Source organism: Protopterus annectens, chromosome 3.part1, assembly GCF_019279795.1.
Source record: "Protopterus annectens isolate FY-2018-M chromosome 3.part1, PAN1.0, whole genome shotgun sequence".
NCBI classification, from domain to species: Eukaryota; Metazoa; Chordata; order Ceratodontiformes; family Protopteridae; genus Protopterus; species Protopterus annectens.
This window is the reverse complement of record NC_056732.1, coordinates 1,895,781,909-1,895,798,539: the sequence shown is the minus strand read 5'-3', so window position 1 is coordinate 1,895,798,539 and position 16,631 is coordinate 1,895,781,909. Positions and strand designations below refer to the sequence as shown.

The 16,631-nt window shown below is 39.0% G+C and overlaps 1 protein-coding gene across 1 annotated transcript in view; it reads right to left on the bottom strand.

Moving 5' to 3' along the window:
* Positions 1-6,595, bottom strand: part of LOC122797951 — a 209,002-nt gene extending 202,407 nt beyond the window's left edge. The window contains exon 1 of the mRNA XM_044066472.1: positions 6,552-6,595. Within this exon, the coding sequence (XP_043922407.1) occupies positions 6,552-6,595 (44 nt within the window). The remainder of the gene's footprint in view (positions 1-6,551) is intronic.
* Between the last annotated feature and the right edge of the window lie 10,036 nt (positions 6,596-16,631).

Genomic DNA, 16,631 nt, shown 5'->3' with positions numbered 1-16,631 from the left:
TTGTGGTAGAGGTTCTGCAGTGTCAAAGTCAGATGTCATGACCACAGGCTATTATACAATGAGAAAATTCTCAGTAAACTTCTAGGAGTACGGCCTTCTGAAAGACCTCCTGCAGTATCACAGTCAGATGCATGACTGTAAGCTATTATGCATTGACAAAATTCTTAGTAAACGTGTAGGAGTAGGGCCTTGTGGTAGAGGTCCTGCAATATCAAGGTCAGGTGTCATGACCACAAGCTATTAGATCATGACCCCAGGCTATTATACAATGACAAAATTCTCAGTAAACTTGTAGGAATAGGGCCTTGTGGCAGAGTTCATGTAGTATTGAGGTGAGATGTTGAGACTGCAGTCTCTGCTCTATGAAGGAAGATAGTGACTGAGTGATTGCAAATGGTTGGTGTGTAAAGGAAGGAAGAATATGTGAAAATGTATAAACATTGAAGATATTCATAGGTTCACAGAAGGTTCATAGAAGATTACTAAGCTAATGGCCCCAGATCCCTTACAAACCTAGCCATATTTATCCCAAGTTGCCCCAACTGTCAGTGACTAGGTGAGTAAAATTCACAGAGGTAAGGGTTTATGCTAGTTAATACCAATTTGTTGTGTCCAGGAGGGAGATGAGTGGCACCCAGGAGTGATTTTGAGGTCACCCATCCATTGATCGAGGTTGCATTTGAAGAGGGCCAAGGAGGAGCTCTGTTTCATGTGAATGGGAAGCTTGTTCCAGAGAAGTGGGAGTCTCTGAGAGATGTATCTATCTCTCCATCTTGACCTTTTCATGTCAGAAGCTAGTTTAAGATCCCTGGAGTGACTGACCCTTGTGCAGTTTGATTTATGAATGTGTAGCATTTCCATCAGGGCCAGGTCAGAGACTGCCCTGTAAGTCATGTACAGGTCACTCTTGAACAACCTGTAGGAGGCAGAATACAGTGACAGGGATTTTGATATTTAGTGGTTGGCAGACTGATTGAGGGAGTATCAGTTAAAAATGAAAATGTAAAGAGATGCAATCTGTATGTGGAAGGAGAGGAAAGGAAAGTACTGGTGTTATAGGGAGAAACAGTTTTTATTTAAAGCAAACACTGTAATAAAGGCAGTTATTCCATGAAATATGAAGTAGACAGCAGTTATTTCTGGGGCAAGAGATGAGTTTCTTGGTATGAGTGGAGTATCTTGTGGGAAAATAGATTTACAAAAGTGTGGCATGAAAAGCTGATTAAATGGAAAATAGAAAGTAATGCATTACAGAATGCGGACAGCAAACGTGGAGCTTGGAAGGAGATCAGAAAGAGATTAATTGTCAATAAAAGTCAAAATGCTTGGGGGTAAGCAGTGAATAGGGAAAGAAGGTGAGAGGTTGCAAAAATTCTGAATGTTATGCTCAAGGGTGGCTGGGGATAGAAACAGGAAAGGAGTGAGGTTAGGCAGGCAGACAGAAGCAGTAAAAGTGTATTATTCCATGCATGCATAATAGGAGGCAGGGAAGGCTGAGACCGAACAGAAAAGCAGATGCTGCAGCAGTTTACATGTAACATGCAAGACAACATTGTAAAAAACAAATCTATTAGATGAAAGCAAGCAGTATTAGGATTATTTCACCAGCTGCTTGGGGAGTACACTAAGAATTTAATGCACTGTACCTGTGGAGCATATCAACAATCTAGTACAATTTATAAAGGGTGAACCGAAGATGCTTGTAGAGCATAAAGGGTAAGGATATAGGCTGAGCAGCTACTGAAAAAACTAAGGAAGAAAGATTAGACAGCCATGGACAAAGCAATAGGGCGAGTTTTAGCTGAAAAGTGAATACTGGCCTGAACACAGAATAGGGGATAAGCAGAAGACATTGTGGCAGGGAGATAAAAATGAAATTCAGGAAAAATTACACATGAGGCAATGTTACAGTGCAGGCAGGTATTGTAATAGCAGTCCTCATGGTGCTGTACTCACAACACCTCAGTACATGATCCAAAATGAGACAGCGGAGCAGTTGTTGGGACAATCTCTACATGAAGTCATCACTGTTTTACCAGCTTGCCTGCACTATAGGTCCAATTTTGCATTACAACACAAATAATCTATAAGACCTGCTAGAAAATTAATACAAGTGACCCAGAATGCAGTGCAAAACACTCTCTCACATACACACACACACACACACACACACACACACACACACACACACACACACAGACACACACACACACACACACACACACACACACACACACACACACACACACACACACATACAATGGAAACAATGCTTTTCAAATGACGCCAGCAATAAAGCACATCTTTAAAAACTATAAGATCATGAAGCTCAGAGATATTATAACTTGAATATTAAGGTAATCAGGCATAAAAGACATTAAATGAAAGCAACATATAATATAACAAAGTACAGCAAAGCTAGCAATTCAGAAAAAGATTGCTAAAAATAAAAAGTACGGTACTGTGACTGTGTCGGTAATATTTCTTAAAAAAAACTTATCAGCCTAAAAACTCAGATGTCTGGGATGCACATAGTTCAAAATGTATCAGAAACCTTTGTCCACAAACTTACACTATCTAGGCACATGTATAATGAACAGAGAAATATGACACCTCACACCAAGTACCCAGCGTAGATGGTACAAAAGGGTATTGTGTTCTTCAATTTCATTATTACAAAGTGTTGTCAAGCTTTTGACAAGTGTCATGCATCTTTAAAACTGGTGTAGGAGAAAGATCCTTCTTCAGACACATCTTCTCTGTGGCATAAAGTAAAAGCTGAGAATCCACTTGTAGGTTTCAGGCAAGCACAATCTGAACAATTGAACACCTGCATAAAGAGTTTTAATGGTTAAGGTGCACAACACATTACACCTACCACACCTTCAGTCAGCGTACCTGAAAACCTGTCTGCTGGCAGCACCTCTGTATAATCTGATATCTTATCCAGAAACAGAGATTTACTAAAATGAAAAGTTCTATGTCTCTCTTAGTCACAAATTTATAAATATATAAATACATTGCCTTAAAATGTGCAGAATGTGACTAGAATTATATGTGTATTATAAAAGCAGCATGTATTTCTATGCACTTGTATATTTAGCCTTTTAAAACTGTGGAAGTCTTGCTAGTGAGCATAACTGCTTCACTTTGCCTATCTGCATCTCTTGGATCGCAGTACTTTTGTGGCTCAAAGATTAATTGGATAACTTCTTATATGTCTTTGTCTGTGTTCCATGGATGAAAAGTGTATCCACACTGGCCTACCTACCTGGTAAATAAATAAAGGGTATTCATACCAGGCCACCCACCTGGTAAATCAATAAATAAATAAAGAGTATTCACACCAGCCCACCTACCTGGTAAACAAATAAATAAAGGGTATTCACACCAGCCCACCTACCTGGTAAATAAATAAATAAAGGGTATTCACACCAGCCCACCTACCTGGTAAATAAATAAAGGGTATTCACAAAAGCCCACCTGCCTTGTAAACAAAGGGTATTCACACCAGCCACCTACCTGGTAAATTAATAAATAAAGGGTATTCACACCAGCCCACCTACCTGGTAAATAAATAATGAGTATTCACACCAGCCCACCTAGCTGATAAATAAATAATGGGTATTCACACCAGCCCACCTGCCTGGTAAATAAATAAACAAAGGGTATTCACACCAGCCACCTACCTGGTAAATAAATAAATAAAGGGTATTCACACCAGCCCACCTAGCTGATAAATAAATAAATAAATAATGGGTATTCACACCAGCCCACCTACCTGGTAAATAAATAAATAAAGGGTATTCACACTAGCCCACCTACCTGGTAAATAAATAAATAAAGGGTATTCACACCAGCCCACCTAGCTGATAAATAAATAAAGGGTATTCACACCAGCCACCTACCTGGTAAATAAATAAAGGGTATTCACACCAGCCCACCTACCTGGTAAATAAATAATGGGTATTCACACCAGCCCACCTATCTGGTAAATAGAGTATTCACACCAGTACACCTACGTAGTAAATAAATAAAGGGTATTCATAACAGGCCACCCACCTGGTAAATAAATACATTTCTGTTTCTGAATCATAAATGTTGATGAATTGTTAAGTCAGTTTTGTTACAGAAAGGTTGGTGCCACTTTCAGTAACATAAAGAATGTTCTAGAAAAACTGATGGCGTGTGTTGTTTCAGTCTTACTTTCTATACTTTTGAAGTACATTGAAAAAATGTAATACACTTGATTGCTTATAATTTTGAAGAATGTTGACAGCTTTTTACAACAAAAATAAAATGATGTTTCTGTTTCATATAAACTCAGTTTTATATGTGAAAAGTAAATTCTTCGGCTAACAGAGAACAAGTCTATTGTAGCAGAACCCTGGACAAGCTATATGTAAGACTGAAAATCAGTCACAGGAAAGTAACTTTGGAAAACAAAAGTGCTTGAAACACACACATAACATGAAGTAATTATGTACATCTGGAAAGAAAAAACAATATTTACCAGGGGTTTGCCCCCCGCACCTCCACAGTCATGAACTCTCTCTCTCTCTCTCTCTCTCTCTCTCTATATATATATATGGGTCCATGTCATATGGTCGACTGTTCATTTGACCTAAATGTCATTTGGTCGACAGTTCATTTGATCGACAGGATTTTTAGGTGGGGGCGCCCACACTTCAATGGGGGCTGTGCCCACCCCCCTAACTATATATATCAACTCCGGGGTCGCACAACTTTGGGGAAGGGGGCAATTGCTTGTCGATCAAATGAACTGTCGACCAAATGACATTTAGGTCAAATGAACAGTCGACCATATGACATGGACCCATATATATATATCTATCTATAAAATATATGTATATACATGCGTGAGACTTTCCTACATGGGGGAAGGGAGAAAATCCCCCTAGCAGTGCACACTATTCTCAAGCAATCATTGTTTTTTTCCCTTTAACAGAAGTGAGTAAGTAATTTCTGAGGGTCATCTCATCAAGTAACCACTTAAAAAAAAACATGAAACATTGAACTGCCAAACATGGATGTGATAATTTCTTATGCAAAACTCCTAGTGACTGTTTTCACATTATAAATGAAGCACAAAGTCCTTTAACAGACCCAGTGTGTGTTATTGCAACAAAAGTTTTTTTACAGTGGGGGTAACACACTTAGTGGGTGAGGATTTGTCATGCTGTCTCTTCAGATTCTGAGTTACCTTCTGGGCTGCTTCTCAGGTAAATAATATAATGTGCAAAAATGCCTTAGATTGTTTCTGGAATTCTTCTATAAAATTAAACCATATAACCTTATTATATGTCGACACAGGCTGCATAGCTAGCATTGTACTTACACAGCAGGGAACAGAAATCAGCACACCAGGAGCATCTGTGACCCTACAATGTGCCGTCTCTGGGTTCAACATTAATGATCACCACATGTACTGGATCCGACAAAATCCAGGAACAGCACAGCTGGAATGGCTGGCAGCTTTCAGGACAGGGCAAACAACATACATCTCTCCCGCTGTAAAAGATCGAGTCAGTCCCTCCACCAGTGGTTCCACAGCCCAGCTGCAGATCAGACAACTGCAACCTGAAGACACAGCTGTTTATTACTGTTCAAGAGGGTCACAGTGATCGACCAGCTGTGTCTGTTTAATCAAATACCCACAAAGGGACGTCAGTGGTACATCATTTTCTGATCATCTGAATCACTGATGAATACAAAGATATTCCTGAAACATGGTGCTCCTTGAATATATATGTTCATTCCTTTCTAATGTTTCTTCTACCAAACAAGGAAAGAATTTGATTAATACACTTATGTAATGTTTCAGCACATTAGCTAGATAGTTCTGGATGAAACAGCACATTTAGGTTTGTTCTCTGCAGAAAAGTTAGAAAAGCAGAAAAGTTAGAAAAGCAGAATCAGGAAAATGCGTGACACAAAGGAATGCTGCCTGAGTTTACCTGAGTGGTACACTGGTAGCAGGTTCTGTGGTGGCGAATAGTAGAAAGGAAAGCTCGGGAGAAGCAGTAATTGGTGATGAGACGACAAGTACTTAGGCAATCATTGGTGAAAAGATACGTACTCAGCCAGTCATCTGAAAACAGGTGACAAGTACCCAGGTAGCCAAATGTGAAGAGGTGACAAGTACTCGGGCAGTCATCGCTAGGGAGATAAAAACTACTCAGGTAATCATTGGCAAGAAGATGACAAGTATTCATGCAGTCATCGGTGAAGAGATGACAAGTACTCAGGCAGTCATCACTGAAGAGACAAGTACTAATGCAGTCATTGGTGAAGCCGTGACAAGTACTCAAGCAGTCAAATGTGAATAAATGACAAGTACTTCAGGTGTCTTCAGGGAAAAGATGACAAGTACGCAGTCATCATTGAGGAGATGACAAGTACTTAGGCATTGGTGATGAAATGAAAAGTAATCAGTCATCAATGAAAGAATGACAGGTACTCAGGCAGTCATCAGTGCGGAGATGAGAAGAACTCAGGCAGTCAGCGCTGAAGGGGTGATAAGTACTCACATATACACAACACTAGGGAAGATGACAGGTACTAAAGCATTCATTAGTGAAGAGATGACAAGGACTTAAGCTGTCATTAGAGAGGAGACAATAACCAGTCATCAGAGACAACATGAAAAGTAGTCAGTCATGGGTGAAAAAATGACAAGTACTCAGGCAGTCACCAGTGAAGACATGACAAGTATTCTGACATTCATCTGTGAGGAGATCACAAGAACTCAGGCTGTCAACAGTAAAGAGATCACAAGAACTCAGGCTGTCATCGAAAAGGATGTCGGTTTTGTGTTGGTACATGAATAAACGAGTCTTCTTGGATTCTGTTTTAGCAGCATTATTCTATGCAAACACATCACTGTAAATCCTTATTAACTATGACTTAAGTAACTTGTATACAAACTAACTACTACAATCCAGGGGCGGCCCATGCTATTGGACTGCCGGACTGCAGCCCCCTCAAAACAAAACGAAATAAAAATAGAAAAAAAAAATTGTTTAATTTTCGCGGACTTCGCGCATGCGCATGCTCCAGGCAGTCCCCATAGGGGGACACAAGGAGACGTCTGTGCACAGAGTCGCTGGGATAATGTGTCGGGTCCGGACTGCAACAGCAGCAGTCAGGAATTATAGTCTCTTCGGGAAGGAGTGGAGTTTTGATTTCAGGGATCTCGCGGGTCTTGGAGTATTGCGCGGGCAGGATGTACTTTAGCTGGATATTATGGAGAACGGACAGGTAAGTGTATGGTGCTTTTTACTTTTACAATGTGTGTGTATGGTGCTTTTTACTTTTACAGTGTGTATGGTGCTTTCTACTGTTACAGTGTGTGTGTGTGTGTGCGTGTATGAAAATGCCCCAGGTGCTCATGGTGGTGTGATAGGAAATGCCTCAGGCTTGAACCCTGTACCCTGTATGCAGGTGTTAAAGACTTGAGTTCCCTACCCACCACCATTTGTAAAAAAAATGCAGATTTTTGCCTCATATTTGATCTGAACTGTTCCTCATAATATCTGTGGTTTGCAAATGGTGCAATGTTTGATATTTGATGGTGCACTGGTAGCATTGTTGCCTCAGAGCTACAGGATCTTGGGTTTGATTCTAGGCTGGGGTTCCTTTTTTGTGGGGTCTGTATCTTCTCCCTGTGTTTGTGTGGGTTTGCTTTTGTGTCCTCCCATGTTACAAAGACATGTCTGCATTATTTCTTCCTGGGCCTCTGCTGAAATTTGTTTTTTTTGTTCCAAGTCAGACTGTCCTGATTAAAAAATGTTAAATAAAATTGACAGGCTTTTGAATTTCAGACTTCAGGTTTCTGAATGTTTAATTCCTTGCATATTTGATGGTGCAGTGGTAGTATTGTTGCCTCACAGCTATAGTTTTTCTGGTTTGATTCTTGGTTGGGGTGGCTTCTGTGTGGAGTCTGCATCTCCTCCCAGTGTTTGTGTGGATTTGCTCTGGTGCCATGCCATTTTACAAAGAAATGTCTGCAGTATTAATCCCTGCATCTCTGCTGAAAATTGTTTTTGTTCTGTCAGCAGTAAAATTGACAGGCATTTGAATTTCAGACTTCAGGTTTCTGAATGTTTAATTCCTTGCATATTTCATGGTGCAGTGGTAGTATTGTTGTCTCACAGCTATAGGTTTTCTGGTTTGATTCTTGGTTGGGGTGCCTTCTGTGTGGAGTCTGCATCTCCTCCCTGTGTTTGTGTGGATTTGCTCTGGTGCCCTGTCATTTTACAAAGACGTGTCTGCAGTATTAATCCCTGGTCTCTGCTGAAAATTGTTTTTGTTCTGTCAGCAGTAAATTTGACCGGCATTTGAATTTCAAACTTCATGTTCTTCAGAATACATAGTAGCACAACCTTTTTTTCTAGCAATTTTCTAAGTTTATAAGATGAATATTTTAAATTTGTCCCTATTTTTGGGACTGTATTCCCCATTATTGGCTTCGTCCAGGTTTTTGTGCTAAGGTTGACAGCTATGGCAAAAACTGAATTCACTGAATATGTTTGAGGGCTGTATTCCCTCATTACTGGGTTTGTCCAGGTGTTTTGTACTAAGAGGTTGACAGCTATGGTGAGAACTGAATTCACTAAATGATAGCCATTTAAGTTTCAGTCTTCCTCTTTTACAAAGCAGCTGATGTGGCGTAGTGGTATGTTACTCTGACTGTTTTTGCTCAGGGACCTTGGCAGTAAAATGTATGGTGGCAACACAACATTTTATTCTAGCAACTTTCCAAGATTATACAAGCAATGTTTAATGTGTCCCTGGTTTTTGGGCTTTTGACCCCCAATACATTTTGGCTTTTTCCAGTTTTCTTGAGCTGGGTTGAGATGCAGTTGAGTATTGAGTAGATTTTACAAGGAGCTGAGAGCTGCAGGGGAATAGAAGTTCAGTGCTTTGCCTAGCTAATACTATAGCACAACAGGTTGTGTACTTGCTTTAGATGCAGAAGGCTGTGGGTTCTACTCCCATAAGGGGTGGATGCTGCCATACTGAGAATGTTCTCCTTGGTGAAGATACTAACTATGAGTCTGTTATCAGTTTGCCATCCATTTCCTCTTGCAATATTATTACTAGCTTATCATTTTTTAATGTAATATAGGCAATTTATTCCTGAGGGGCAACAGACACTTTATTTTTCGATGAAACCATGAAATATAAAGGTGATTGCTAGCAGCAACCGCTTCATTAGTTACAGATTTCTTTAATGTGGAATTATTTAAATAACTTACTTCAGAGATTGTGCATATTTACTGATAATGGACTGTAGAATTGTGCATATTTACTGATAAAGGTGGACTGTAGAATTGTGCATATTTACTGATAATGGTGGACTGTAGAATTGTGCATATTTACTAATAATGGTGGACTGTGGAATTGTGCATATTTACTAATAATGGTGGACTGTAGAATTGTGTATATTTACTAATAATGGTGGACTGTGGAAGTCTGAGTAGACTTTTTTTATGATAAATGTTCTCAGCTGGGCAGTTTTGCCATTATGGGTGCATATGGTTTGTTTCATTGCTTACTGGAAAAATGTTCAAAACAAATTTAAAACACCCTCTAACAAGTGTACTGTATTGTACAAGGAATATAATTTTAGTACAATGAGGAAGGTGTATCAAAAAGCACATGTATGTTTCATATGCAAGGGGCCTATGATTTGAAAACAGCCCAAAATTAATCTTTATCTGCCACTGGCAAAATTTATTTTCTTTGAATGTGGGTTTCAATGCTGTTTCAATGAATGTGAGTTTCAAGGGCAGAGAAGTTTTAATGCTAAGTTTTCATTGTGAGACTGCATTGCTTTGTTTAACAGATGACTTAGTGTTTGTGCTGTAAAATACAAAATAAAACTTTCAAATGAAGTCCAACTTATCATAGAAGTAAAGCAGTATGCACATTAGTGTTTATGGTAAATGGAGTGAAATGGCCAAGTAATGGTTAATTGGAATGGTTGCAGAGGCTCCAGTTCAACCATTATTTTGTCAGGGGGGGAAGGGCAGCAAACTCTGACAGGCCCAGCTGAACTATACCTCCCAACTGTCCAGATTTTCAAAGAATTAATAGATTTTTGCTTCTTATTTTTGGTTTGTTCTTCATAAAATTTGTAGTTTTCTGGCAAATCATTTAGGAATTAAGTCACTAAATAATAAGTTTCAGACTTCATAACCTTCAGAAAAATGCATGTTAAAGTAAGAGCTGTTCTATCAACTGTCTCAATTTATACAAGAGCAATTTTTAGTACTGTTTATATGTGTCCCCAATATATTTGGCCTTGTTCAGATTTACTGCATTAACAGGTTGAGAGGTACATGCAAATAAATTGCTTTATAGAATTAGGCATAGCCAACCTCTCAACTGTCCCCAGTTTTTGGCTCAAAATGTTCCTCTTCTCCCTAATAATCCCTCTGCAAAATAGCAATTTTGGAAGAAAAAATGGAGGGTTTACAATTAAGAAATAACTGTAATAATCAAAGTTATAGATTACTTGAAATGCCATGTAGATTCTTTTATTTTGTCAGCTGCTCAAGGTAGCGGTACTAATATTAAAGTGTCCCTTCTTTGACAGGTAGCAGCTATATTGTGTGTCTATTTTATATTTTTGCATCACATCTTTGGTCCAGTTTTCATAAAATTGTGTTTTTTGGCAAATTAGTGACAAATTACTAAAGACTGCAGTTAGAAAATGACAGACATTTGAGTTTCAGATTTTATACCCTTCAGAAAATTCATACTAATGCAAGACATATTCTATTATCTTTCTAAGTTTATTAGAGCAATATTTAAAAATTGTCCTTATTTTTGGGCCTTTGTCCCACTTCTGTGCATGGCTTTGTCCAGATTTCTTGCTCTTGAGGTTGAGAGGTATGACAAATGTGTCAGGGCCATCACAGTCAGCCAGATAGATTTCAAATTGTGACATGCTTGTTGCACCCCACTCCCCCATGTAGTGACTCTGGATGTGTCCAAGCAAGGCAAGGAGTAGTTGTATCTACCTTGGATGGGGAGGACACACTGCATAAGTACTACAGTGGCTTTTCATCTGTCCTTGATTTTGCAGAATGGTCTGGTTTCTGTCATATTTTTGTACTGTTGATTTATGCTTATTACTCAGATTTATGCTTATTACTCAAAGTGCCTGTTGCTCTGTGTTTAAGTAGCAATGCTTTAATGACCATAAGGTAAGCTTGTCTGAGATCATAAGATGCAAGTAAGCTTTAATAAGCATACTGTTAAAGAATTGCCAAAATTGAAAGCCCTTCTGTTGTTGCCATGCAGAGAATACTTGACTAGATAATGTATAAGCCTTGGGTATTAAAGGACAGGATTCCATTATTTTAAAAAGCTCATTACACTTGTTGGAGACTTCCAGCCATCTCTACAGACTTTGCCCGTAAACTAAACAGAATGCCAATCATGTGTGGTCCATAACCTGTACAGTAATCCTTTAAGCAATGTATCTTGAGCTTGTTTCTTGTTTGCTTTTCATTTTTTACTTTTATCATGTTTTCCCCATGAAACAAGTTGTCAGGCAGCAGGTCTTTTTTGGATAAGAAACATTTTTACAAGTGGGGGCATCACATAGATTTCTACTTTCAGCATGTTGCTTGGTACTTTAATACAGCTGAATATAATATAATTAGGACTGCAGTGCAAGGAGAAGTGGTTTGAGTTGAGTGCTTCTGGTTTTTCTTATACTTGATTTTGACTGGCATTCCAGTAATGTATTTAAAAAGTAATTTATTTTTTCATGCCTCACAACCTTTTGTTTCCATCTAGATATTAAGTAAGCTGTCATGCAGCCAATGCATTGAAATATTTTTATTCTTCTACACTTATTTTTGTCTTGATTGGACTTTCATAATGATGGTTTGCTACACAGGGCAGCGTATTTAATTAACGTTAGTTTTTTGTGGTTTTGTGCATAGCTCCTCCCAGTTCTGGTTGACCACACCCCTTCCCCTTGACCCCACCCATTCAACTGTCTCCTGCAGCCCCCCTGTGATTTGAAGTCACCAGCCGCCACTGCTACAATCATACATGCTCACTCACTGGCTGCTTCTACAAAATGGCACTAGGGATTGCAGGTGTCTGGAATTTATATGTGCATGTACAGCCTAGCATGCTTCTTAAAAACATAGCACACATACACACACACACACACACACACACACACACACACACACACACACACACACACACACACACACACACACACACACACACACACACACACACACACACACATTACACTCTGATCTACATCCTCCCTCTTTGAGAAATAGATCATGCAATTATTATGAGACTATTTAACATGCAGAAATCACAAATAATCAAAAGACATGCATTATACAATGCTAAGTACACAGATATATATATATATATATATATATATATATATATATATATATATATATATATATATGTATAATAAAGTACACATTTCTGTGTACTTCACACTAGGCTTAGCAACTTGTCCTTATCGTGTGAAATAAAATTGAAAATTAGATTTAGCAACTGGGACAGCCTTTGAAAAATGGTTGACCTGTGGAATGTTTGAATCACTTTCAGGAACAGAATCAGACTTTTGAACATATTCTGGTCTCCCTACAAGAAACAAGTCTCATACCTTACATCACCATTTATATAATGATACCAGTTATATAGTGATAGCATGAATAATGTTAAAGGCACCTCTCCCTACAAGAAACAAGTCTCATACCTTACATCACCATTTATATAGTGATACCAGTTATATAGTGATAGCATGAACAGTGTTAAAGGCACCTCTCCCTACAAGAAACAAGTCTCATACCTTACATCACCATTTATATAGCGATACCAGTTATATAGTGATAGCATGAACAGTGTTAAAGGCACCTCTCACTACAAGAAACAAGTCTCATACCTTACATCACCATTTATATAGTGATACCAGTTATATAGTGATAGCATGAACAGTGTTAAAGGCACCTCTCCCTAGAATAAACCAGTCTCATACCTTACATCACCATTTATATAGTGATACCAGTTATATAGTGATAGCATGAACAGTGTTAAAGGCACCTCTCCCTACAAGAAACCAGTCTCATACCTTACATCACCATTTATATAGCGATACCAGTTATATAGTGATAGCATGAACAGTGTTAAAGGCACTTCCCCTACATGAAACCAGTCTCATACCTCACATCACCATTTATATAGCGATACCAGTTATATAGTGATAGCATGAACAGTGTTAAAGGCACCTCTCCCTAGAATAAACAAGTCTCATACCTTACATCACCATTTATATAGTGATACCAGTTATGTAGCAATAGCATGAACAGTGTTAAAGGCACCTCTCCCTACAAGAAACAAGTCTCATACCTTACATCACCATTTATATAGTGATACCAGTTATATAGTGATAGCATGAACAGTGTTAAAGGCACCTCTCCCTACAAGAAACAAGTCTCATACCTTACATCACCATTTATATAGCGATACCAGTTATATAGTGATAGCATGAACAGCGTTAAAGGCACCTCTCCCTACCAGAAACAAGTCTCATACCTTACATCACCATTTATATAGTGATACCACTTATATAGTGGTAGCATGAACAGTGTTAAAGGCACCACTCCCTACAAGAAACAAGTCTCATACCTTACATCACCATTTATATAGTGATATCAGTTATATAGTGATAGCATGAACAGTGTTAAAGGCACCTCTCCCTAGAATAAACAAGTCTCATACCTTACATCACCATTTATATAGTGATACCAGTTATATAGTGATAGCATGAACAGCATTAAAGGCACCTCTCCCTACTAGAAACAAGTCTCATACCTTACATCACCATTTATATAGCAATACCAGTTATATAGTGATAGCATGAACAGTGTTAAAGGCACCTCTCCCTACAAGAAACAAGTCTCATACCTTACATCACCATTTATATAGCGATACCAGTTATATAGTGATAGCATGAACAGTGTTAAAGGCACCTCTCCTTACAAGAAACAAGTCTCATACCTTACATCACCATTTATATAGTGATACCAGTTATATAGTGATAGCATGAACAGCATTAAAGGCACCACTCCCTACAAGAAACAAGTCTCATACCTTACATCACCATTTATATAGCGATACCAGTTATATAGTGATAGCATGAACAGTGTTAAAGGCACCTCTCCCTACAAGAAACAAGTCTCATACCTTACATCACCATTTATATAGTGATACCAATTATATAGTGATAGCATGAACAGCATTAAAGGCACCTCTCCCTAGAAGAAACAAGTCTCATACCTTACATCACCATTTATATAGCGATACCAATTATATAGTGATAACATGAACAGCGTTAAAGGCGTAACTCCCTACAAAAACAAGTCTCATACCTTACATCGGCATTTTTCTTTTTTCCAAAGCAGATAATCCTTTTATAAAGAACTTTTAATCCAACAGGTTAAAAAGACAGTGAGCGCTTTCACATTATCACAACGTTTCATCAGACTTTAAGTAAAAACCATTAACTGCCAACCATAAATAGTAAATTCAAACCCTTTTGGCCTATGGTTCAACAGAATCAATTATGACATCATGTTGAAAAAAAATAAAAAGACATGCTTTATAAACAACATTTTTCAAAATATATACATAAATAAAGCATGCATCATAAAAAACACTTATATTTCTCTTTTTTATTTTCTTGAGTTGCATTTGACCCAATTCATCAAGCATGAATCAGTGAACCTGAACTCCTATTATCACTATTTTCCATGGAAAACCACTGCCAAAGCTAAGAATACAGCATCCATGGGACCAGATGACATCCCCAGCTGTGTACTACATGAACTACAATATGAACTGGCACCCCACCTAAGTGTCATGTTCAATCATAGCCTCACCTCAGGATTTGTGCCCACTGAGTGGTGAAGAGCTACAGTCATCCCACTCCACAAGGGGGGATCCACCTTGGATCCTGAAAACTAATGTGTCTGACGAGCCTTATCTGCAAGGCCATGGAGCGTATTATCATGGAACTTATAAACAAAGACATTGGCAACCTTCAAACACTGGACCCCACCCAGTTTGGGTTCATGAAGGCCGATCTTGTCTCCTGAACCTGATTGACTTCTTCAAATCAGTCTCCAGAGCCTTGGACAAGGGTAAGGTGATCCACACAGCCTATCTAGACCTTGCCAAGGCCTTTGACACCATCCCTCACTCTGGAATCATAGATAAACTTACTAAGCTGGGCATTAATCCCTACGTCATCCAATGGGTTGCTAACTGGCTTACTGATAGAGCCCACACTGTAAAAGTAGCCAACTCCAAATCCAGCTCCAGACAGGTGACAAGTGGAGTACCTCAGGGTTCAGTCCTGAGACCACTCTTGTTTGGCATCTACTTCTCTGAAGCACAGGCCAATACTAAGGGACTCTGGCTAACAAAGTTTGCAGATGTCTGGAAATTGGGAGCCATTACTGAATCCCCAAATGATGTGGATACTCTACAAAAGGGCCTTACAGAAACAGATGCTTGGTGCCAGAGCCATGGGCTCAATCTCAATGCCAAGAAATGTATAGATATCCCCTTTGGGAAAAAACATGTACTCGTGAATTGCCATATAGGTGGCAGTACACTAAACACCGAAAGTGTGATAAGAGACACACTTAGGGACACAGGTGGACAGTGGTCTCACCTTCAATAACCACATCACCACAACAGTCAGGAAATCCTTCTATGTGGCACACCTCATCACTAAGGGCTTTTCATCCAGAAAAAAGGAGGTCATTGTCCCACTGTACTCATCCCGCATTAAACCTATTATAGAATACATTTCCCCATTTGGTATGTACCTCTCAAGACATCTGCAACAACTGGAAAGGCTTCAGAAATACCTCACTAAAAGAATCACAGGCCTAAAGCAGATATCCTAGGCTGACCGCCTTAAAAAACTCCAGCTATACTCTGTTGCATATCGTCTACTCAGAGGTGATCGCTGCTTAACATACAAGGCCATGTCAAACCCAGAGCTGTTGGACATGCTACCCTTAAAGAAATCCCAATCCCTCAGAGCCACACAGTCCAGGGATCTAAACCTTGTCATAATAATAAACAAAACATGCTGGAAGGATAGGTTCCTAACCCAGAGACTCCCCAGACTCTGGAATAGATTGCCCATACATGTCAAGCAGAATGCCTCTTTGGCCCTCTTCAAAAGGAACCTTGATGATTGGATGGGAGAAAGGAAATTCACCCTGGAGATCACGTCAGTCACCCTTCTAGACAGGTGTCCAGGGAAGTAAATAGTGTGGGAAGAAATAGCCAGGGAATTGTTATGGCTAGGCTTGTATAGGCCCTAGGGCTGATAGCCTAGTACCATCCTATGAACCTATGAAGACAGCAGTGATTCAATTATTTTGGCAGCTTTTCCCTGCTTTGTGTTTATATGACAATTGGGATTGATATGTATAAACATGTGGGGTTGTTGGGGACTTACCCTGCTGAAAAAAAATGCCTACAATTAATTTTTGCATTGGGTTGATTTATAAGCAGTTGTTTTTCCAACAGTT